Source organism: Pyxicephalus adspersus, chromosome 3 (assembly GCF_032062135.1).
Source record: "Pyxicephalus adspersus chromosome 3, UCB_Pads_2.0, whole genome shotgun sequence".
In the NCBI taxonomy this organism is placed as follows: domain Eukaryota; kingdom Metazoa; phylum Chordata; class Amphibia; order Anura; family Pyxicephalidae; genus Pyxicephalus; species Pyxicephalus adspersus.
In genome coordinates, this window is record NC_092860.1 from 30,600,330 (window position 1) to 30,623,976 (window position 23,647).

Here is a 23,647-nt window from a genome sequence, read left to right on the forward strand (position 1 = left end):
TTTTTTTTGTCACGTTGGTCTGTTGATTTGTTGATATCATTTTTATATTGCGTATCTATCTACAGTTTATAGTAAAATCGTGCCATTAACCAGCTCCATACAATTGTATAGGCCTAGGTTAGCCTTGGTTCCCAAGGTTTAAAGACTAAATTAATTTTTTTTTTTTATTATTTTAGTTGCACTTTTAATCTGGCTTTTGGAAAAAAATTGTTTCTACAATTTTGTGGAACCTGGAAGTACTGTTTAGTCTTTTCCTGTTTTTAAACAGATGAGCATTTTCTTTTTTTCTTTTAATATAGCACACTTCTAACGCTGCAAATTTTCTTGACAAAACTGTTTGTATAAAGAAAATGATATTTTTAAGCACTTCACTTAAGAGTGAAGACTTTGGGACTAATGCATGTAATACCCAACACAACTAATGAACTGGTTGGCTTTAGGTTTAAATTGAAAGATATGGAGAGCAAAGTTAAATTGAAATTTTATGTTGCTCTTAAAAACCTCAGGCTTAAGGGCGTCAGATGTGGTTGTTGGCTGGATGTTATACTGTTGAATCCTCTTTTGTTTACAGAGCTGTTAGCTTTTTGGAAGTGGATACTTATATTTGTACTTGCATTTAAATAAATCTTCAGCAGGATAGAATTACATTCATTCGTTACCTTCAAGCTGCTGGGACTAAAGTTGTTTTCTTGTATTTTATCGTACACAAAATAGCATTGGCATATGTATTCATTTACATGTGTATGTAGAACCTTAGATCTAATCTACAGTTGGTATTACATAGACAAGCCATTAAATCCCCGGTTATATGGAGGTGGAGTGCAAAATGCAATGACCAGACAGATTTGTATTAGATCTGATTTATGGTGGACTTTTTTTACTTTGTGTAATGGTTTAGTTTTTGCAGAAATCTTCCATGCATGACACATCATTCAGGTGTTTACCTGTGAATCTGACAAAACCTTAGCATCTTTCAGCATGATTCCTTAATAATTTGCTTCTGTTTAACATCAACTGTAAATTTTATGGAGGATAGTGCGGAAAAAGAAAATCATAGATATCAATGGGGTCTCCATCAGAATCTATACATGATCTAAGTTTGGTGCCGGTAGCTGTAAGTGTTGACATAAAGATTGTATGAATATTTTTTTGCTGTTTTCCAATTCTACATTTGTACAGCTGATGGTATTCATATATTATCGACATTTTCACAGCTTGTTTAATTTTTTTTAAAAATAGAAAATTAAATCAGAAAAAAGGCAGATTTAATTAGGTTTACACGTTCCTTTTAAGTGGACCTTAAATGTAAACATCCTGTTTAGGGAGGATCGTTGTTCTTTAAAGTTGAACTAAAATGATAATAAAAAAAGAAAAAAAAAATACACTTACCTTTAGTTCCGCAGATCCCTCGATCTAGTCCTGTGCCATATTGGAATTCTCCTTTTTCCCGGTGCAGAAGAATACCTGGGCACCGCCATCTTCGGTCTCCTTCCTTTTTCTGGCTGCATCACCCAATCTCGCACTGCGCAGGTGTGAGATTTTTGCCCAAGATTTTTACTTTATATTAAAGGATTGTCTACAACCAGTGAAGTATGATAATTAAAGCCCAACTAAATCTAAAATGTGATTAAGGCAAGCCCAGATCGGGTTAATCAGGCAATCGGATTAGGTGACTACAAACTTTTGTTTGGAATAATGGACAGAATATCTGTTATGGGTTATTGTCCCTGCACATTGCACTATATCTCATTTGTAAATTCAGGCAGGTGGAGGGTAAGTCGAAATGGAAATTGTAGCACTTTAGCTTTGTATACATGTTTTATATGTGTCACCTGAGACAAGATGATTTCTGTGTGCAACGGTCCCATGATGTCGTTCAGCGCAATGCTAAACAACTGACCAGGGACAGCGGCTGTAATTTACTATAGGGCAAGACCTCCCTCGTGTCCTCCCTTGCCCCACTCCAAAGAACCAAACAGCACAGTGTACAGTGCTCACTTGTTCTACAGTCACTGGAAACAATAGAAAAATGGGAAGAATGTTTTACACAAACAAAACATGGTGATTGTACACAGGTTTAAAGTAGGAAGAACAGTCAATGCCAAACTACATTTCAGCACACCAAGATTTCTATATATCCACATCCCCCATTGAAACGTTGAAAGTCCACTGGTGAGAGGATTCTGCACAGAAGCAAATGTTATTTCATGGTTATGGGAGCATTGAATTTCTAAAACATAAAAGTATGAAAATGTAACCATTTACCAAATATGAGAAAAGCTCACACACACCTTGCATTGCATTGTGCCCAGTTTATTATGGTTATTTTTTGGGAAAGCACAGTTATGCAATGAATTATTGAAGCACAGTCATCAAACTGTGATGATTTGGAATATTACTAAATATTTTGGAGATGGTATTTCTCTAAAGTCAATATTTATTTATCATTTTAAAAGAAGGTCCATTTAGACTTTAGATATTCATTGCACAAAAAAAGTTGCTAATCAACTTGGGTGAAGATGTACCTGTACAGGTGCCCACCAACATCCTTTAGTGATTAAATGGATAACCTTTTAATTCCTGTCCCATATAGGGTCATGTGTGTCCCCCATAGAACAGAAGAGGCTGCTTGGCCTGGCGGATACCCTGGTTGTACAATGAACACATCCATCTAAAACAATTGTTTCTGGGCACAGAAACTGAAAGTGTGTACTTTACATAACTCTGTACACTCCTGTGGAATAAAATAATGATCTACTATATTGTTATCCAGAGATCCCAAGGTTTCAACTCTGTGAATCACAGTCAACATGCTATTTTGTTTTAGTTTTTTCCCTTAAGACATTGTTTTTGTATTTATTACGATTTCTTTTCTTTTTTTTTCTATTATGACGAATGTAAATTAAGTTATTTTAGCCGTACAAGTAGCATTCTGAAGCTTTCTGTAAAAGAATTGTACAAATTATTGTTCTAAATGGGCAGATGACTACATAACCATGAATTAGTTGTTTTTCAGCACATAATCTTCGGAATGCCTGTCTGCTAAAGTATTTCTGAGATTTTATTGTTAACCCACATGCTTACCTTGATCTAACTTTTGTGGTAGGCTGTCCCACTCCCCCTTCAATTTCTTTTGCACACCTGTTTATTTCCTTCACAGTATGTTTCTGGGTTAAATAGCCTTTTCTGGTATTATTCTCACTGTGAATCCTCTATATCTGATAGGATAGCTCCCAAAAATGTATGCTTGGATAAAAACCAGCCAGATATTTTTCAGTATTTTAAAATGATTATATGAGAACATTAAATCGGTCCTCAAATTTATTCAAAACATTTACAATCTATATTTGGGCTTTTTTGGGTCCATAGTGTAGCCATTGTATTTATTATTGGAATCCGTCTTTTGTTCTGATCGATATCTTGATATAATGGTAGAATTTATTTATTAATTTAGATCACTTACCGAACAAGTCGATCACATGGATCCATTTCTAAATCAATCATAATATTGATCACAAAAAAAAGGAAATTCTCATCTAAACTGTCTTTGGTTTTGCTAGACTATACTTTAGATATTCTGCTGTTGCCAAAATGCAGACACCTACTGAACATTAAACTGCGTGTATGAGTGTAACCTCTTAACAGTTAAACTATGTAGCATTGCAAATCCAAGCGGTTATAGGATTACAACTTGGATATGCTTCTCCAGGACTCAAAGTAGAGGTGTATGCTTCTTGTGATGATCGGCAGCTACTACAGACATCCCATATTCCAGCCACTCCTATTCATTTTACAACTGAATTGCCTGTCCGCCTGAATCCTAAACTTTGTCCTTGGTCTGCTGCAATTAATTTTTTAAAATGTATTTTTCTGCTGGATTTTATGGGACTTAGAAGGCTTTACTGAACTAAAAAATGAATTAATTTCAGCAAACTAAATACATACTGTGAGGCAGTGCATGTCTGTGTAAAAAAATATTGTCTTGTGTTCACCGACATAACCATCTCCATACACTGATAGCTTTCCTTCCTGCATTTGTTCATTGGAACTCCCCTGTTGCTTTGCATGCTACATGTCTTGAGGTGGAACAATGCTTGTTTACCACATACCACACTAGACAGATCTTGGTAGAAATACTTTTTCTGGCTTCTGTAATATTTTGGGCTTTTAATGAATATGACAATATCCTTGATCTTGTCCTATTCTAATCATAACCTTGCATACTGTTCCATCTCTTTGTGCTTTTCATTATAGAAAAGATAAATGTAAACTTTCATTTTGGCAAATCAATGATATGATCAGCATGTATTACTTATCTTGCTGTACAGCGGGGTGACTTTTTTTTTTGTGACCAGATTATAATAATAAATTAAAGACACTTGTTTAAAGGGTGGTAAACACCATACAATTCGTAATTTTGCCTCTTCCATGCTAGTTACAATGGTGTCTGCAGGTACAAAAATACCCAGAAAAAAGTTTAGATGAAACTTAGGATAGGTTCAGACCTGAAGCAGGATTGGCTCCCATTGGCCAGCACCTTACTAGCTGCCCAGTCACTCGCTCCACAGCACATTTGAAAGTCGGTGGTAGTGAGCAGTACTGAACCGCCCACTGCCGCCCCCATTCATTCCCTATAGGGATTCAACAGGTAGAAGCTACATGATGCTTCTCCCCCAATGCAGTGGTGGTTATTTTTAAGATTAAATATTATTATTATTATACAGGATTTATATAGCGCCAACATATAACACGCGCTATACAATAAATGGAGGTTGCAAACGACACACGAATACAGACAGTGATACAAGAAGGGAGAACCTTGCCCTGAAGAGCTTACAATCTGGTTCACTGGTATTAGGAAGCAGAAAATGGATTGTAACCTTATTGCTAGTCTGAACATGACCTAAAATGGTCTCAGACTGATATAAGCTAGTTCGTCACTGGCAGGCTGATATATCTGTATAACTGATCTTCAAATCAATCTGAATGCATCTGTATGCAGCACTGCATTTGTTTTTGTACACGAGGCTCTAGAAATGGATATCTGGGTTGGTAAGCTTGGAACACGTCTTTGTTATATGCATGTTATTCTTGCATATTTCCCAAACCAAAGACTGATTTTCCATGTTTTTTTCCCATGGCACACTGGATAATCCTAGCAGAAAATACAGTTCCTTGTATTTCCTTTTATTAGAAGCTTGTACCCACACAAGCAGTACTGAAGCATTAGGTAGGTATGGCTTCCATTCTTTGAGCTAAAAAATGCTGTTTTCCTTGTAGTGCATTCTGATATGCTTCATCTCATTGCAGTGCTCTGCAGCACATAAAATCAAGTGCATTTTGTGAACATATACACCAGCACGAATGTGTTATGCAAACAACAATGCTCAGTGTTTGGTGTGAACAAGCCCTTCTTGAGTATGTGTATTGTCTACTTAAGCGTACATTTTTTATTTTATTTACTTCAATTTATCCAGATAAAGGTAAAGCAAACGTGGTTTCCAGTTATAGCTAAACTTACGAACTATATAATTATAGCTGACTAGATCCTAGGCAGTTCTGTGCTGCAAAAACCATATCTTTAGCTTGTGTTCCAGTGTGGAGCGAGTACAGGAACCTATTACGAGTTGATAAGCACACTTCCTGGTATGTTGTATAAATAAGAATTTGGTCTCGTTATGACCTGTCCAAGTTTCATATTTGGTTATGGATGTGTGTCAGAACATTTTGTTGTCTTTACACTTTGATCTCTCATGGTTTAAAAGTGGAGTAGCATATTGTTGTTCTAGTAATTTTAGGGAAGTTCCATCCCCTCCACCCCCTCAGCCCTGAACTGTGCCTAATAGTAGGTTCCTCTTGGCTCCCAGTAATCCCCCAGATCACCGAGGGGCCTTTCTTGTGGTTCCTTCTACTATGTGAACATGTTGCTTTAATTATTAAAAAAAAAAAAAAAAAACCCAATGGGTTGTTTACGGTTTAATTTTCTTTACATTTTAGTCTTTTAATTTTTTCTTTAATTACAGCCATAATAGGGGCCCTCATTTGGTTACCTGAACAGTTTGTATTTTTGTAATGTTCCACTGTCTCCAATTTTTTTGGTTCTATATTTATATATGAAATACATTTACCGTACACATTCTCTGACAATTTATTTAATATATGAGCTTTATTTCACTTGTTTATTTTCTATCATTTTTTAGGCACAGGAGAAAGTGGAAAAAGCACATTTATAAAGCAGATGCGAATTATTCATGGATCCGGATACTCTGATGAAGACAAGAGAGGTTTCACTAAACTTGTATACCAGAACATATTCACTGCAATGCAAGCTATGATTCGGGCAATGGATACCCTTAAAATCCCATACAAGTATGAACATAACAAGGTAAGTGCCTTTTGAAGCAAAGTGAATCTACCAGTAATGGTAAAAGTATCCCTGAATAAAATTATTAGATATGAACAATGGGATGCTAAAACTTTTATGCAAATCACAAGCAAATTGTACTGACTGGAAGCTTGAGATGAATCAAATTCTTGACATTGCTTTTTTTGTGTCAATCAACTTTATTGAGTTTTCAGAAAAAACAAACATTTAAACATAAAACACATACATCTTTTTTACCCATAACGGCGTTGGCTTCATATGAGCATAAAATAAACAACCTAGATACTGCATATACTCTGATAAGCATAGTAATAAACTGTCATAGTCCTTATGGATCAGAGTAGGATAAATCAATACAAGTATACAGAAAATACCATAAATCCACATAGAAGCATAGGACACAAAAAATACTCCAAAAGTCTTAAACCGCCGATAATGATAACATACATATAAACAACTCCTAATAAAAAACAGCTATAACAAGAAAGGAAAAAAAAACAATACAGCCCATGGGGGGAGTGGTGGGGAGGGGAAGGGAAAAAGAAAAAATACACTACGCAGAGTTAGAGGAGTTAGGAAAATACCCTCAATGCCAAGGCAACATCCTGACTAGCATTCAAGAACACTAAGATAAATACATTTGGAGTTGGGGAGATTCTTTAAACCAATCCCATGTGGACCAAACTATTTTGAATTGTTCCGTTCTATCATCATCTTCCGCCACCAACATTTCCATATGGCGGATACCCAGTCAGCTATAGAAGGAGCAACAGACTGCTTCCACAACCTCAGAATAAGAGCCTTAGCCGCTGTAAGAAAATGACGTAGGCTACCTCTATTGTTGACCTGTTACAATGGACAACATGTTATTTTAAAAACTGTACATTTATCATATTTAAATAAGTGGCACTGAGCTGCAGTTAAGGCTGAAATATAATCTGCGTCTATTTTATCTTCCTTTCTTCTTCCGCACCCTATCATGGTATTAAACATTTATCGTTAAAACAGCATTACTTACCTTATTTTACACAAAATATGGCAATTATATATGTGTGAGATGAGGGGTGTTGGGGCAAGCAGAAATTCATATTCAGATATTTTTACTCATGGGATCATTTTACCCCCAGGATAAATTTACACCACATCTGTCCATGGAAGTGCATTTCACCCATGGAGGTGCCCATTTATTAAAATGAGCTGCAAAGTGTATATGCACTTTGTTTTTTATGCGTAATAATGCAGTGCTATAGGATATACATTGTGTCTTGGGGATGCCATTGCAAAAAAAGAATAGCAATTCATTCACATACTAAGCCGGCGTTATTGCAACAAAAATGTGTAAGTGGGCCCTAAAAAATATGATAGAGGTTTAGACTGGGAACAACATTCTTGTCATGGCAGACTTACCTGCAGTGATGACTGGGCTCAGCACAGCTATCTTCTGTTCTTCTAGACTGAGCTCTTCTTTCCTGGGCCGTTTGTTGCTCCATGTTGATGTAACTACCATAAATTTGTGCTTAAGTCACAAAAAAGGTAGTTTTGCATGGAGTCTATTACACCAAATATTTACCTCCTTTAATGTAATGTTTACGTGTGCATGCAGTGAGTCCTAGTCCTTTTTTTATATACGCACATGCAGGGTTTTTTTTTTTTTTTTTTTTTTTTTTTGTTTGGTTTGATTCCAAAATGAGATAATGGTGTCTGTAGCAGAGCATCCATAAAGAGCTGGCAGAGTATTTTCTTGTCATGGTAGGAATTAGCATTTCCAGTTCATCCAGCCCACAGTTCCAAAAACCAAATATGGAAGTCATCATATTGAGCTTAAAGAATAGAAAGGTTCAGAGTTTTAAATGCTTTACATATGTTGCTTAGTAGTACTGAAATATAATTGCATGAAAATGTTTTATCTCTTTTGCAGGGTTTATTATCACTATCTAATTTGTTTGATTTGTTGCTTTTATTTGTGTCGATGAGTGAAGCTTTTCAACATAACTTTTTTCATCTGGAGCATCTTTATTTTTTCATGTCTTATGGTTTACGTTTAGACTTCAGCTTTGATGGGTCAGTAGCATCTCTGAATCCACATTGTTTATGATGGAAGGGTTATACTTACAAGTCTTAATTTTATTTTTATCTCCTCCCCCAATTTTTGCATTTGAGGTAAACTAGAGTTTACTCTGCCCTTCTTGGTTTTTCCAATTCCACCATGTCTAGGCTGCATAAATTTTTTTCTTTTTTTTTCTTTTGTGCTGTTTGTGATTAACTGACAGTGAGGATAGAGCAGGGGTGTCCAAAGTTTTGATTTGGTGAGGTGAAAATGTGTGCGGGGCGACCATTCAGCACATACTCGGTTAGTGTGGGCGCGGTCTGCACGGGTCCGGCACAGCTTACGCCCAATATAATGACGAAGGGGATTCCCTGTGCACACATGAGCACTTCTGTCCTGCCGATTATGCCTGCCAAGTAGCGGGCCTAAAATTGCAAGGTTTATCAACTCTAATGAAATACAAAATAGCCTTTTTGGTACGCGTGTGTTTTACACTGTGGTTAACATTGCTGACGGGCCGCATAATATTGATTTTATTACAGAGGCAGCGGGCCAGTGGAAATCTGAACATGGTCTGCAATTGGCCCCAGGTCTGGATTTTGGATATGCCTGTTAAAGAGTAACTGACACCACTCTGCCTAATATGTTGGGGACAAACATCTGTCCTAATTGCATTTATTAAAATATTGTACCTTTTCTGACTTACTTAAAAATTCAACTTTCTATCTCGTATGTATCCCGGGGACTACCTGTATATATCATTTGGAGTCCTTTTAAGAGGCACAGGTCTTAATTTTTGTTTACAAACACTTACCTGGCAGCAGTAAGATGGGTTTTCTGGTCTATCAGCAGTTGGTAAAAAACAACTTTGGCTGTAAAAGCTTTTTGTCACTATATGTTCCCACGTTAAACCAATTGTGTTTTAACCCAGAAAATTCAAGACATGCTATGAGTGCAGGGTACCCTGGCCATTCTCCTTGAGGGTGGAATTACTACAGCATCCTGCACTTATAGTATATGCATGCAGAGAATGGGGACTTTATTGATATTTAGGAAAGGTAATGTTTGCAAAAAGGGATACAGCGCACAAACCTGGCATTACTCACAGAAACCAATGTATTTTCTGCTTTTATGGAAATCATAAGTTCATGTAAAGCTTCATGGTATGTGCTTTTTTTACTCCTTACATTGCTAATTGTGACTTCTAAAGTGTGCATCTTCCATAGTGTGGTCTGTCATCCAGGCAGGGTCATCTCCTCTTCCTCGGTGCCATTGTTTGTATCTGTCTGTCATTTGCATCCCCTGGTAAATGTACAGTATTGTGTAACATGGTGGCGCCCTATCAATACTGTTTGATATTATTAGATTGTATCTAACTGTATCTGTTAAACAAAATAGACCACATTCCTGTTCTTTAGCTGAGTTTTAAAATAGAATTCCGAATCCCCCCCATTTTTTTTTTTTTTGTTTTTTTCATAAGTTAAATAAGGCTATTCATTTCTAACTGAAACATTCTCAGTGCACATCCTCAATAATAATTGCTGCTTTACTTTCCAGTAAACAAAAAAAGTGACATATGTAAGCAGGAATTAATTTTGAAATCACTTAAGGGACTGTTAAGGCTTTTTACCTCACAAATGGTGTAATATTGTGGGATAACAATGAAAACATAATAGGCAATTCTTGTAATCTAGAGCAGTCCCGTATTGCTTTCAATAACAGAGTTGTGAAAATGGTGATGAAATCTGACTGGTTGCTTTAGGTAGTTCATATTCTTATATCTGGTTTTCCATGATAAGCAAACATTTTTACCTGCTGACCCCTTAAGCGGGCTTTTCATGTAATTGTTTGGCTACCTAATCTGATTTATATTTGAACTTAAAGGGGGCTGAACTTTAAAAGTTTATGTAAACCCTAACAATTCACTTACTTTTATATGCTCCCAAATACACCATTATACCATAAATATTAAACATACCGTTCATAGTTATTATATTTAACACTATTTTTACAAAACCTGTTGATCTTGTCACAAATTCAGAGCTGCCCTATGTCCTCTGCACACTTCCTTTGTATCTGAAAGAGGCGTTATTGCACTTTTAGTGCTTATGTTGAATTGTGTAACGATTAGACTATATATTGTAAAGAATCGGAATGGTGGAGACAGCTGGGCAGGGCTAACTACACTCGGTCCACAAAAGAACTGTGTAGTTTTTACAGAACATAGCTTCAAAACAGAGCGCATATTTGGCAGATCAACAGGTATATTTCTGTACTTGTGTTCTACCCAGGAATTTGTTTTCCAGCTGGGTAGGGGGAAGCTGTAGAAGTGGAAGATGCAAAAAATTTAGTATAGCATAGATTTAGTAAAAATTTTAATGTTGCTCTCCCCAGTAGAGCTGGGTAAGAGTGCTAACTTCCATAGAAAGCCAGCGGGTGGCAACATAAAAATGCCACGTGGTGGAGCCTGGCTAAAAGAGACTTTATTATGATAAGACCTGGATAGGTGCTTATATATTGCATAAATGAATGTTTGCTATTTGGTACTTTAAAGTGGCCTTTAGGTCTTCCCTAACTTTTGCCTATTTTCCACCCACTAGATGTTCTAATCTCTCTAATAATAAAGTAATAATTATCTTCAGCACTGGGGGATTCTCCGGCAGCAACAACCCAATTCGCATGGCGTTAGGTGGATTCTTTAACAGAATGAGGGTCAGGCAGAGCTGTCCAATTAGTTTACCTGCATAAACGGTAATTTTGACAAAGCGTGTGACACTCTTTTCGGCAACTTATTTGTTGGTGCATCGATATGATAAGATCCCACATATCCAAATGCCTAACCATTATTACTTGTTCTAAATAGAAAACCTCCTGCTTGATATACTGACATAGACAGAACAAGGATTTATTTGTCCTATAGGAGCTAATTACTAACCATTTATTAATTTTTTTTAAACAAAGGCTCATATACATGGGCAATTTTCTTGTCATTAGTTCTCATATTTTTTCTACACATTGATTCTGGCATTTTTATAATCAAATGATTGCCAAACCGCTAAACAAATAATATTCACATACAATATTCAGTATTGTATTTTGTAGATTTCTGTACCCTGTGCTTTTACCTTAGTCTACTAAAGTGCATAATCATATTGCTCATCTACTCATCTACTTCCTGATAATCACATTGAGTAGATTGTGCCTTGAAGTAGAGTCTCATTAGATTAGTGCCTACCCTCCCAACCCTATAATGACAAGGGATCTTGGTTTTTCTTTCCTCTTTACCACTTATAATTGCTTGGTCACCCAAAATAAAATTTTCTACTGCTAATATAACCCAATCATTGTTCAGTCAGTTCAATTAACACCAGCAATTTTTTGGCTATCTTTAAGGGTTTGCATAAGTAACTGAAATAAGGACAGAAAAGCAGGGGTTTACTTTGCCTCAAAAAAGATTCAGATGTATTTTTCATCAGAAGGTTGAATTCAAGTGAGTTAAAAACACTGTACTGTATTGTTTAGGTCTCTTCCATTGTCCCACCTAAAAACACGGTATTGTTTAACTCACTTGAATTCAACCTTCTGATGAAAAATATATTTGAATCTTTTTTGCCACAAAGTAAACCCCTGCTTTTCTGTCCTCATTTCAGTTTCTTATACAAACTACTTTAAATAAAGTGGGTTGAACAAAAAAAATGCATAAAAATGTGAGGAACTAAACTTTTTTTTTTTTTTTTTTTTTTTTTTGCACAATCCCTTTATTTCAGGGGCTCAAATTGGACAATTGACTCAACGACTATTTCATGGTTACAGAACCAAAATTAAAAAAAAAGTTGTCGCAGTCCAAATATTTATTTATGGACCTAACTGTAGATACATAGGAAGGAGGAAACCAACTTTTTTTTTTTTAATCTATCAGGGTGGCATTTTTCCCACTGACCAGCAATGTAAGAGGCATTGTTCTCCTAACCACCACACTAATGATCTGTGGATATAGTAATTATAGCATAAAATATATATATCCCCTGAAGACCTGAACGTTATTTCAAATGTTGAAAAGTTGAGAAAGGCTGCCATAGAGGATGAATAGGTAAGATGACCACCTGTGTCAAACAACCTCCATATTGCCGTCATTTTAAATGAGCATAGCTATGTTAGGTTTATTTGTGATGTTCATATTGACTATAGATTCCAGGAGGACATCAACAGGTGCTATTTAAGTAGAACGGTCGCTTACCATTTTATGTAAAGAAAAAAAAAATATTAGTTTTTTCTACAGTAGCAGCAAAATTTATTTTATTTGCAAAATTTTTTTTTTTTTTTAACTGATCTATAAAAATGTGCCTTTTTTAGTTGAAATGGAAGGAAATGTTCTTTATCTGTTCAGTGACAGACATGACAACTAAACAGCTAATTTCCTGCCAGAGATAACTGGTGACAATATTGAGCAGTCTTGGTTCTGGGCATTCAGATTACTAGCATCACATATGGTGACCAAGTTTTGTTATCCTAAAATATTGAGATGTGTTTTTTTTTTTTCTGTCAGTAAAATTTGTATTTTGCTTTTCCTTTTTTTTTTTGTGCTCCTGGTTGTTTTTTTTTATTTTTTTATTTTTTTTATTTCCCCCACAAAACAAATTTGCCTTTGCAGTATCCCATAGCTTTTTACGTATAAGCTCGGGCAGAGTTATATCATTGTTTCTCAAGCAGGGTTCTTATAGAGGTTTCTACAGGTTCCTTGAGCTGTGAGCAATGTGGACCTCTTGGTTCAGTTACCACTGACACCAACGATCTTTTTGGCTATCTGTAAGGGTGACATTCTTCCCACTGGCCTGCAATGTTAGACATGCTTCCCTCTGTCCATCGCAATAATGAAATGTGAGCTGTGGATGTTGTCAGGGGGTTCCCTAAGACCAGAAAGTTACATTAAGGGTTCCCCCATGTTAAAAAGGTTGTCAAAAGCTGGTTCATAAATCATCCTGTTCTGCTGAAATGCAAAAATTCACTTAACCCCCATTTCTCTCCATTTTGGCCTTTTGCATACATTGGTTTTGTAACCCCAAAAATTCTTGTGGGCTTGAATCCCAAGAACGGGTCTATACATTGTGTAGAGAAAAGGCTCTCAGGAGATGTGACAATAGTTGCCATGCTAGCAGCCACCTACGCAAGAATTTACGTCCTGGTAATGTCACAGAAAGCAATAAAGGAAAAAGTTAGTTGTAGAACATGCTCCTGGGGAGATGGCAGATTTTGGTTGTGCCTGGACATACAACACAAACTTTTATCATATTTTAGATTTTGCAAAATGTTAGGAATATTTTTTTTTTTGCTAGTACCTTGGAAGTATCTAATGCCTGGCCCACAGTTTTAGGGAAGTTCCATGATATTTCTCAATTAATATGAACTAACAGTGCTTTTTATTTGACTCCTGGGAACTTGCTTTTGATTGATCACTCTCAAATATCTTCATTGCTATAGCAGCGAGTTCTGTTTTGGTGCAGTTGTTAGGGTTTACTTTTTAGGGCTGAGCTGTACAAGCAAGCTTGGATCCCAACAGAATATTCTCTGCTGAATAATCATCTGTTTTTTTTTTTCTAATCGTATATAGTACAGCGATCACTATAGTGAATAGGTCAGATGGAAAAATGACAGTTTTATAGAATTTTTACCTTATTTTACTCTGTTTTGTTTTCTGTTTGTATGATAAATCGGTTACCCAACCAGCTCATATGGATGTTTTAGGATCATATAGTTTTTAGACAATTGTTAGGGAATCTTAAAGAGCAGCTAAGGTTTTCAGGTGTGAGTGGACCCTTGTAAAACTGGAAAAAGGTTTTATACAAGAATGTCCTGTCCATTGTGTAATTATAAGAGAACTTAAGAAACTAGAGAACTCTTGTAAAACCCAGTCACTCCTTTGCTGCATATATATGCCAACCAATATTGCCTTTCTAGGGATAGCTGTTCTCAGACCGCATAGCATGCCTACATGTAAAATTATGAGATGTACTCAAGAGGAGTTAGAATAGTTCTATCTAATAGAGATGGGGAAACGAGCGGCAGAAAATTGGAATTTTATAAAATTTGCACACAAGTTTCAGTAACTTTAACTGAGATAATCAAACTCCGCAAGTTTGATTGGCTCAGCTTCATGTCCTATTGACTATCTCTTGTTGTATCTAACCCTGATACACATTTACCCAAAGCTTAGACCCGCTGGCTTCCATTAATGATTACCAATGGTGGTAGTGCTGTAATACTTATTGTATTACAAGTATAAATTAATTCTAGATAGCTGCACTATTGTAAGAGTTTAGTGGTACCAGTGATACAGCATCCTCTGGGTACAATAATGCTTTAATTATTCCCTTATTCTTTTATTGGCATAGTTAAGGAGTTGGACTGTGGGTGGTCCTAAGTGTAAGTATAAGATTTTCTTGGATTGCAAAGATCGTGTTAGAAAGAAGAGAAATCATTGTGTAGAAGTAGTGATGTCACATGCCTGCCATATCACAACCACACACCTGAGCAAGTGGGAGACCAGTGTTAGATGTAAAAGGTTGTACAGTCAGAGAAAAGTATAGTTAATGTTTATTGTTTACCTGTACAGTAAACTGAAATACATTATTGTATGTAATATTGTATCAGCCACTGTATATCTACACCTCTGCTGTCTTTACGATCCACCCTTTTATAGTTTTGCTGCGCCAAGAGGAAATGGCTTTTTTTTGCCAGGTACCTCCAGGAATATTTTCCTGTGTCTCTTCGTTTACGTCAGACTGCTAATGAAATATTGGTAATGCCTGAAGCAAACCCGCTTTCTGTAACACGAAATTAAAATACGACACGGGAACTTAAAAAAGCAGAATGAGTATAGAGTGTGTGGTGACCGAAACTTCTTATCTGGTTACATTGTCTGCGGATTTCACCATCTAGTGGTTAAACAAGAGCTGTGCTAGTTTAATATTGGCTTTGTTAGCCTGTGCAAGGATTATGAGAGCAACCTATTGGGAGATAAATATTTATATATAATAAAAAAATGGAAAAAAAAATAAAGTTGGGCCTTACTAGATAGGTCTAGATAGGCAGAAATCACAAATGATTGGACAGCTCTGAACTGATGATCTGTAACCTGGATGTTATAGGTTACTATAAATCACTTGTGCAGTCTTGTTGAATGCATTTTATTTTAATTATTGAAAATTAAAATATTTACCCTGGGCTTTGCATCCTATGATCTTTTACATGAAATCTGCCCAGCTGCTTTATACAGCAGTTACATGTACCAGCTTTTACAACAATATTGGTTGTGCTGAGCTCACCAGGTATAGTTAATCAGTGTCCCCTCCGAAATACAATTACATTTTGGTGCACAAAATAACGAAGTATATTCGTTTTGATTTACAAGACTCTTCCCATTGTAGTCTTCATTGTGTTTATAATTATTTTCTGGGCGCACCACTCCCTTCTTATTAAATCAGACTATCTCTTGCTGGCTTCTCTCCAGCGGAAATGCAGCACTTTGTATCAAATCTTCACTCACCAGTGCTTTCATTCTGAACATAAAAACTTCTAGCTCTGGGAGGCTGTGGTCAGTTACACTTCCGTTCGGATCCATCTTCCAAATCTGCATCTCAGTGATGACTAATTAAATATACAGCCATTCCTCTGGGAACACAAAATTCCTGTCTCTGCATGATAAAGATGAGTGATGTAAAGTAGATTTTCGCAGTCTAACAGGAAAAGAGGGCATTTAACTCGGCAAATATTAACAGAGCTCTCAAACTGTGCTTTCAGTCCCCCGAGTACTTGTGGGAAAGGCTGTTCCTCTGCAGTGTTTCCCACTGTTACCGGCTTTGTCACAGTCGTGGCCGGTAAAGAAATCTTTAACGTAGTCCACTCAAGTCTTGTGTTACTGCCAAGAAAATATGTAAGCAAGAAGAATGTACGCAGTCCATTTAATTATCCTATGGATATAACATTCTGCAGTCTAAATAAACCTGACAGTTCTAAAAAGATCCTAAAGTAATAAATATATCAAAATAAATGTAATGCAGGCACCTTAGGGAGCAGTAACATATATCTCATATCTCTAAGGGTGCTCAATATGTGATTTACAGCACTTTCTGGTCAAGTCTGTAGCTGGGCAGCCCAGTGCTACCTAACTGGCCATTAAGAGTCTTCATGGGGGGGAGTGGGCCAGGTTTGTCTCAACAAGGTAGTGGTCAGGCCAATGGCAAATTCACTACTGAAATGGAAGGAGTGGGTATTAGTCCCCACTATAAAAGGAAAAATTATTTTTGTGATTGTACATTGTGCTCTACTCCACATAGAAGTTGTATGTTCCGATAGAACCTTTAGTGCTCAACAACTGTGTTTGGATAAGGGTGTTTATGCTGTGTGGATATAAATGTTGGGGTATTTCCTACACTAATAGAGCTGAAGAAGCAGTTTAGATAGGCCGCAAAATGTCTTCCACCTTACAAAACAAGTCCAGTTGAATGTGTGTAACTACTACTGGGTGTCTCCATTCTGAAAACAAACTTGCCAACTGCAAAAGGCACAAATAGCAGGAACATTTGCATTGCTTTAGGGTGCCAGCACTTTAAAAAGAAAGAAGACTTCAAATTTGCAATAGCATTTGTTGCAGCACCCTAAGCTTGTTTGCAAATCTGCCTTATTTCCACTTTTGGAAACCTAATACCATTTGATTTAACTAGTGGATGTATAGAATATTTAATTCAGCTTGCAGGTAATTAAATCGCTAGAGTCTGGTAACATGTGCAATCCACTGACCTTAAGTGGAAATAACTGCCAAGATGTCATCCATTTATTCTTCAGGCACACTAGCTCCTGATCCAACCCTTCCTTATGGCATTTTCCTGACTTGTGCACCTATGCAATTATTTGCACTGTTCTTGGTTATGATATACACAGTATAATAGCTTGCAGAATGTGCTCTTTTTAGTTTTAACCTAGACTGTCCAAAAAAAAAAAAGTTTATACAAAGTTTGTCTTGGTTTTCAAACTTATATTTTGTTACGTACACTTAATTGTATAATGTTAAAGAACAACAGAACTCAAAGAACCATTGTCCCAATTCTTTCCAAGAGGGAGCAAAACTCATAGTAGCCAGAGTCTGCCATGAGTAAGGCTCCCTAAGGTAAGAATAGGGCCACAGTGCATATGTTAGAGGAACCACCAAGATGTTTTTTGTATATAGGCTGGCAGGCTGGCCACACAGTAAATATGGCTGGATCAGGGCTGAAGGTATTACTGTTAGGTTAAACATAAGAGGGTAGACATTTAAGGTCAACTATACCAAAGGTATAGTTGTCCTTTACAATGGACCTTCCACTTATATGAGGTCTGCTTGTGGTGGCCAGTTCCATTTAAACCTCATTAAAGATGCAAATCATTGCAGACCTATTTTCCAGGATGAAGACTCCAGGGCTGTCAATTTTTTTTTTATTCTTCCTTTACTACTTGGTAATTTTGAATTCTTCTTTTATAAACCATGGGAAAGTGGTGTCAAGTCATCAGGTGAAGCAATTAGATGTACTTCAACCTTTGCTATGTCTTTGATTGCAAATTTATATGCATATTTAAAAACCCATTGAACACTACTTGAAGACTGATTTTAAATGGTGTTTGGACTTCCTCCCAACACAAGGAAAGATTACATGCATTTGTCCCAATTTTGTGTGTAATTACAGTTTCGTGATTTTTTTTATATTTTAATATATAACCACTCAAGTTATGTAACTTTATTTAGCAATATTATGTGCAGGGGAAAAAAGCTTAATTCTGTACATAAATGCACAGTTTATTTTCAGAAACAGTAACGCTAATATACTTCTGGTCAAAGCGAGTGTTTATACTCCTGGTCAAAGCCAGCCCCTTTTAACTGGGCACACCACCCAGCACTTTTTAGTAACCACCCAGCTACTTTTGAAGAGTTGGGTCACAATGCAGGGGCCACCACTCACGTTCAATTTCTTCCCACCCAGCTTAAAAAAAATAACCTGGGTTGAGCGCTGGAATATTAAAGGGTTAGATACTTTACAAGGATATAATATAGCCTGTGACATTCTTCACCGGGAGAAGTGAGTACATTTTCAATGGGGACACATACCTTCAATGATGGCAACAAGGGTAAAGGAAGTAATTGTCTGTTTTTTAATGGACATAAACCGTATTTGTGCTGTTGTAGCTTTCCCCCACCTTTCTAAAAACGATTTACTGGCAAACAAACCTTTTAGGTCATGCCAACATAACTCTCCTTCTGATGAAGACCTATTTTTAGTCAGAAATGGAATGGGTTGAGGCAAGGGAACATGCGTTGTTCATAAGTGTTTGCTAGTAATCTATAGACAATAAAACCGTTGTCCATATCAAAACATGTTAGCCCATTGCCCTATGCTGTATTAACCTAAAGTTTAGATTGTTTTGGTTGCTGAGCAATTTAAAAGAAATCCATGACCTGAGCATCCGAGACTTTGTTATATATTTCCACCAAATATTGCTCTGTGTGGTCCTTGCAAGATACCAAGTCAAGAGCAGGGGGAGCATGAGCTACTTCTAATGTACTGTATGCAATTTTCAGTACAGTCTGTGAAAGAGGGCAAGGAGTGAAGCCGATTTGTGGATTGGATCATCTACTACTAGTATACTTCTATGTTTTTCCAGTTTCCAGGAAGGATGAACTTCATTCTCCGTCTGCTAAATGAAATACTTAAAATCTCAGGGACTCCTTTAAGTAGGCCAGGTTGGCAAAAAAATTAAAAGCTGCCTTGTAAACGTGGGTTGTTGGGCATATTTTAAATTCATTGCAAATCCCTGAGTCCCCCTTCTATACACCCTTGTGGGGGCTTCTGGAACTAGGCACAATGACTCTTGAGTCCAACATGTGTAACACCCGGTACTACCCACTGTTGATTCTTCTGCTGTGTATTGGCAGCTCAGTGTACAGTCTAACCATGAATTTGTGTGAAAGTTAGTTCATAATCTCTAGATTCAACCCTAATGAAGACCAGGACAAGTTGGACAGGGTGATTCTCTTATTCTCACCTGACCCCTTAGCACAGTGTCCCATAATATGATTTCCTAAAATCCCAATGAACATTGCCTTACTTAAAAACAAATCTAAGCAATTTTATAAATGCATCCTATGGAAAAAATGAGTGGGTGAAAAACTTGATCTTTAAACTTTAGCAATCCAGACAGCTGAAGTTAAAATTGGGGTTCCCCATCTGTGTCCTCTTTGTTCTATGGGGAAGCCGGGGAGATGGGAAGGTTAAGCTCAACCTTCTCGGGTAACCTGTGTATAACTGTTCCTTTTTATCTTTTTGAATTTCTGATCTTTGCTGAAAACTTTGCAAAAATTCAGATTCTCTTGTTGTGGTTTTTGTTCCCAGATAATGACCATGGACTTTGCTGCTCTCAATTTTTGTTTACTTTTTGTTGTACACTTGAAACCCCTGAAATAAAGATATGTTATTGAAAAAATGCAGATTCTCCCTAATTTATGCTTATTTTCTTAGTGCACACTGATTTACTTTATGCAGGGATGCTAATCAATATCTGATGACTGTTTAGTCAAGTAATGCAGCTGATGGCTTCCATGGCTTGTTCTGCACTGCTGTCTCCTAAAGACTGCTGATCTGATGATTGAGAAATACTCAAGACAATTCAGAAAGCAGAGATTCATGGAATAAATGAGGAAAATTGGGGAGATCCTTACACTGAAACTTTCTGTACTCCAAGGAAAACAGTTATGATAACAAACCTTGCTTGATTTTAACCCTTCTCCACTCCATGCAATTATGGTCAAATTGCTTTTTATTGTAGAGTCTGTAGTTTCATGTAATTAACTTTGACCTTTTTTCTTTTCAAAAGGGCCATGCACTGCTAATCCGAGAAGTTGATGTAGAGAAGGTATGCTCCTTTGATAATCCCTATGTAGATGCAATAAAATATTTATGGAATGACCCTGGAATACAAGAATGCTATGACAGGCGACGGGAATATCAGCTGTCTGATTCTACTAAGTAGTAAGTATTCTACACCAATTCATACCATAATATGGCTTCTCCCAATGTAACCAACAAATGCAAATTACAGCCCTTTGAGGAGTTTCTTGTAAAGTAAAATGCCATCTTTCTTCATAAAGAAATAATATATATATTTTTAAATTGATAAAGGGTTTTAGAAGGTATGCAAATAACATACATTTTAGTTCTGTTTTTTTATAATCCAGCTACATGGTTTATAGTGCTGCCTTATACAAAGTCACATTTCCAAGTTTGTCACATGCCTGTTCTGCAAACATGACCTCTTCTGTGCTGGAGAAAAGTCATGGCAAACAACCAGGCGAGGTTATACAAGCATGACTAGATTTATTTATTTTTTTGTAAAGCTTTTTATTTTATATAGGCTTAGTTTTTGGAAAATGGGAAGGAAGGGGGGCATAAAGGCAACATTTGTAATAGAATAATTTGTGTGATAACCACAGGTAAGTAAGATGCATCATTGCTTTCTCAGCAGCCATGCTTTAGAAAATGTATACTGTTGGGAGAGATATTATGAAAAAACGCCACAAAGCTGTTTGCTTCTAAACTCACCACATAATGTAAAATCAGAACAATTACAGAGGAAACTTCAAAAGGGAAAACACTTTGGACCTAATGTATGAAAATTCTCTTATAAGGAAAGGATGTTTGCAATCCTATTTCCTATTCAAAAGCTCCCTAAAAAAGTTTAATTAACTCCAAACAGCTTTTCAACACTTTAAGTCCCTACTGGTCTCCGACCACTTAGTTATCTGAAAATATTCAAATTTCACCAACAAGTTGACATTCATAACGGCCTCAATATGCAAGCCTATCAACATGCTCATTTTTCTAACTTGTGTGATACCCTTCAGTAACACCTGTATTTCCACAGAAAAATGCCCTCCCCAAAGTCACTAACAACCCACTGATGGCAAAATGGACCTCAGCCTCTGACACCATGAATAATTTTTCTTTGGCTCATCACAAAGCATCAACGACCAAACCACAATCTTCCATTTCCTCTTACCTATTATGAAGTTCTTTACTATTTCCTATTCCCACTATAACTTCACCTTGCTTCAAGTGTCTGCTACATTTGTCAACCTGTTTCTTCAAACTTAATATGAGCAAAACAAAACTTTTCTTTATTCCCCATTCCTTTGCTTCTAGTCACCAACTGTAGATAACACCCCATTACCTCAGCTTGTAAATCCCATTTCCTGGTAGTACCATTTTGGTTCTGAGCATTTAATTAGCTTTAAATTACCTTATTTACAACCTCCCGCTACTTTAAGCTGCGTACACACGTGCAATTCTTGTCGTTGGAAAGGATCTTTCATGATCCTTTCCAACGACAAAGGACTACACGATGCATGAACGAGTGTTGTACATACAGCACCGTTCTGCTGTATGGAGAGGGGAGGGGGAGAACGACGGAGCGGCCGATTATCGGGCGAGAAAGATTTGACGTGTGTACGCAGCTTCAGTTTAAAAAAAACAAAAAAAAAAACATATCCTGTATAACCACTGCAACATCCTGCTCTGTGGTCCTAACCCTCACTTACAAAGTTCTTCCCAACGTGTGTGTATATGTGTGTGTGTATATATATATATATATATAACATTCTCCTCACCAAATACCAGATTCTGTCCCAACTTCAACCTTTGCTTTGCTCATGAAAACCTTGTGTCCTCCATGTTGGTCACGTCACCTCTTCCAACTCTTGCAGACAACACCTTTTTTAATCCCAGTAAATTGACCATAGTATAAACATAGAAGTCAAGGAGTATGGGGTTCCACCACTGTATAGATTTGTATCTGGGATCTCAATTTTAAAAAGCTGGTGAGTGATTTATTTCCTAAGGAAATCTATTTTCGATGAAATAAACTTGAAGTATTTGGCTTACTACTGTTGAATTCATAACTTAGCACCTAATGTGATGTAAAATGAGGCCAGTATAAAGATTCTGTTTCTACCAACTTTGCATACACATTTAAAAAAAAAAAAAAATTGAATCATAAAGTGTATGTCTCATAAAAGTTATGAGCTGGTGACGTTGCATACGCTGAAGTTGATTGCTTTCAAATGATTTTTTTTTTTTTCTTTTTTTTTGCTAAGTTTTGGTTTATAAGAGGAAAAGAAATCTTTTCATGGATATTGCAGTTGTTGGCAGCTATGGATACATTAACCTCAAGCTGTGCACAATCACAATTCACATAATATGTTGTAATGTACATGTAACTAGAGATAACAGATATGTTTTTGGATGGTATCCTTCAGCACATGCAGTTCTTTATTATGTAAGTGTAGCTTGTAAGCTGCATCAATAAGATGTTTAATTATATGTTCTCTTATGTGCAATTTCAGCTATCTTAATGACCTGGACCGTATTGCTTGTAATGGATATCTACCTACCCAACAAGATGTGCTCAGAGTCAGAGTGCCCACAACAGGAATTATTGAATATCCATTTGATTTACAAAGTGTCATCTTCAGGTAGAGCGTAATTAGATATAACTGCTACTTGAAAATTATGGCTGTTTATATGCTGCAACCAAAATTCGCTCTGTACTGCAAACAAACCAATACATTAAACATTTGTATCTTCACATCAGCCTTTTATATTAGAATTACTGCTATACTTAAAAATATCAATAATTCTGCTTTATAAATTTAAAACATTTCAGTAATTTTAGACAGACATGTGAAGTTTGGCCATAACATTACATATGCTCAGTTTCACTATAATAAAACCGACAGTGGGTTCTTTTTAGGGTATTTATTATGATTCGGAATGATTTAAATGCGTTTAGAGAATAGTGCTGCATAGGTAATTCCATGTATAGTCTAAAGACGGTAGAAAAGAGCAAGTAGAGATGCAAAAGAGAAGGTGTAAAGAACAGCAAGATCACATCGGTAAGTAATTGTACAGGTAATGGAAAAGGACACCACGTGGTACAAGGAGAGCATCCCACAATCATGGTGGTCTAGCATTTGTTCACTCTCATATGAACTTTGCACCCATGTGCAGAGTACGTATGCAGCTTATAAAAATGGAGTTCTTACACAGTACTGGTATAATGAAGGACTGCAAGAGGATTACTTTTACAACATGAAGACAAAAAGAGAGAAGGACATGATATGTTTGGTACATTAGGCT

General features: G+C 36.6%; 1 protein-coding gene across 1 annotated transcript in view; it reads left to right on the top strand.

The window, feature by feature from the left end:
* LOC140325970 (guanine nucleotide-binding protein G(q) subunit alpha) overlaps positions 1 to 23,647 on the top strand; it is a 49,395-nt gene that overhangs the window by 16,873 nt on the left and 8,875 nt on the right. The window contains exons 2-4 of the mRNA XM_072404114.1: positions 6,201 to 6,385; positions 20,331 to 20,485; positions 22,855 to 22,983. Coding sequence (XP_072260215.1) covers positions 6,201 to 6,385; positions 20,331 to 20,485; positions 22,855 to 22,983 — 469 coding nt within the window. The remainder of the gene's footprint in view (positions 1 to 6,200; positions 6,386 to 20,330; positions 20,486 to 22,854; positions 22,984 to 23,647) is intronic.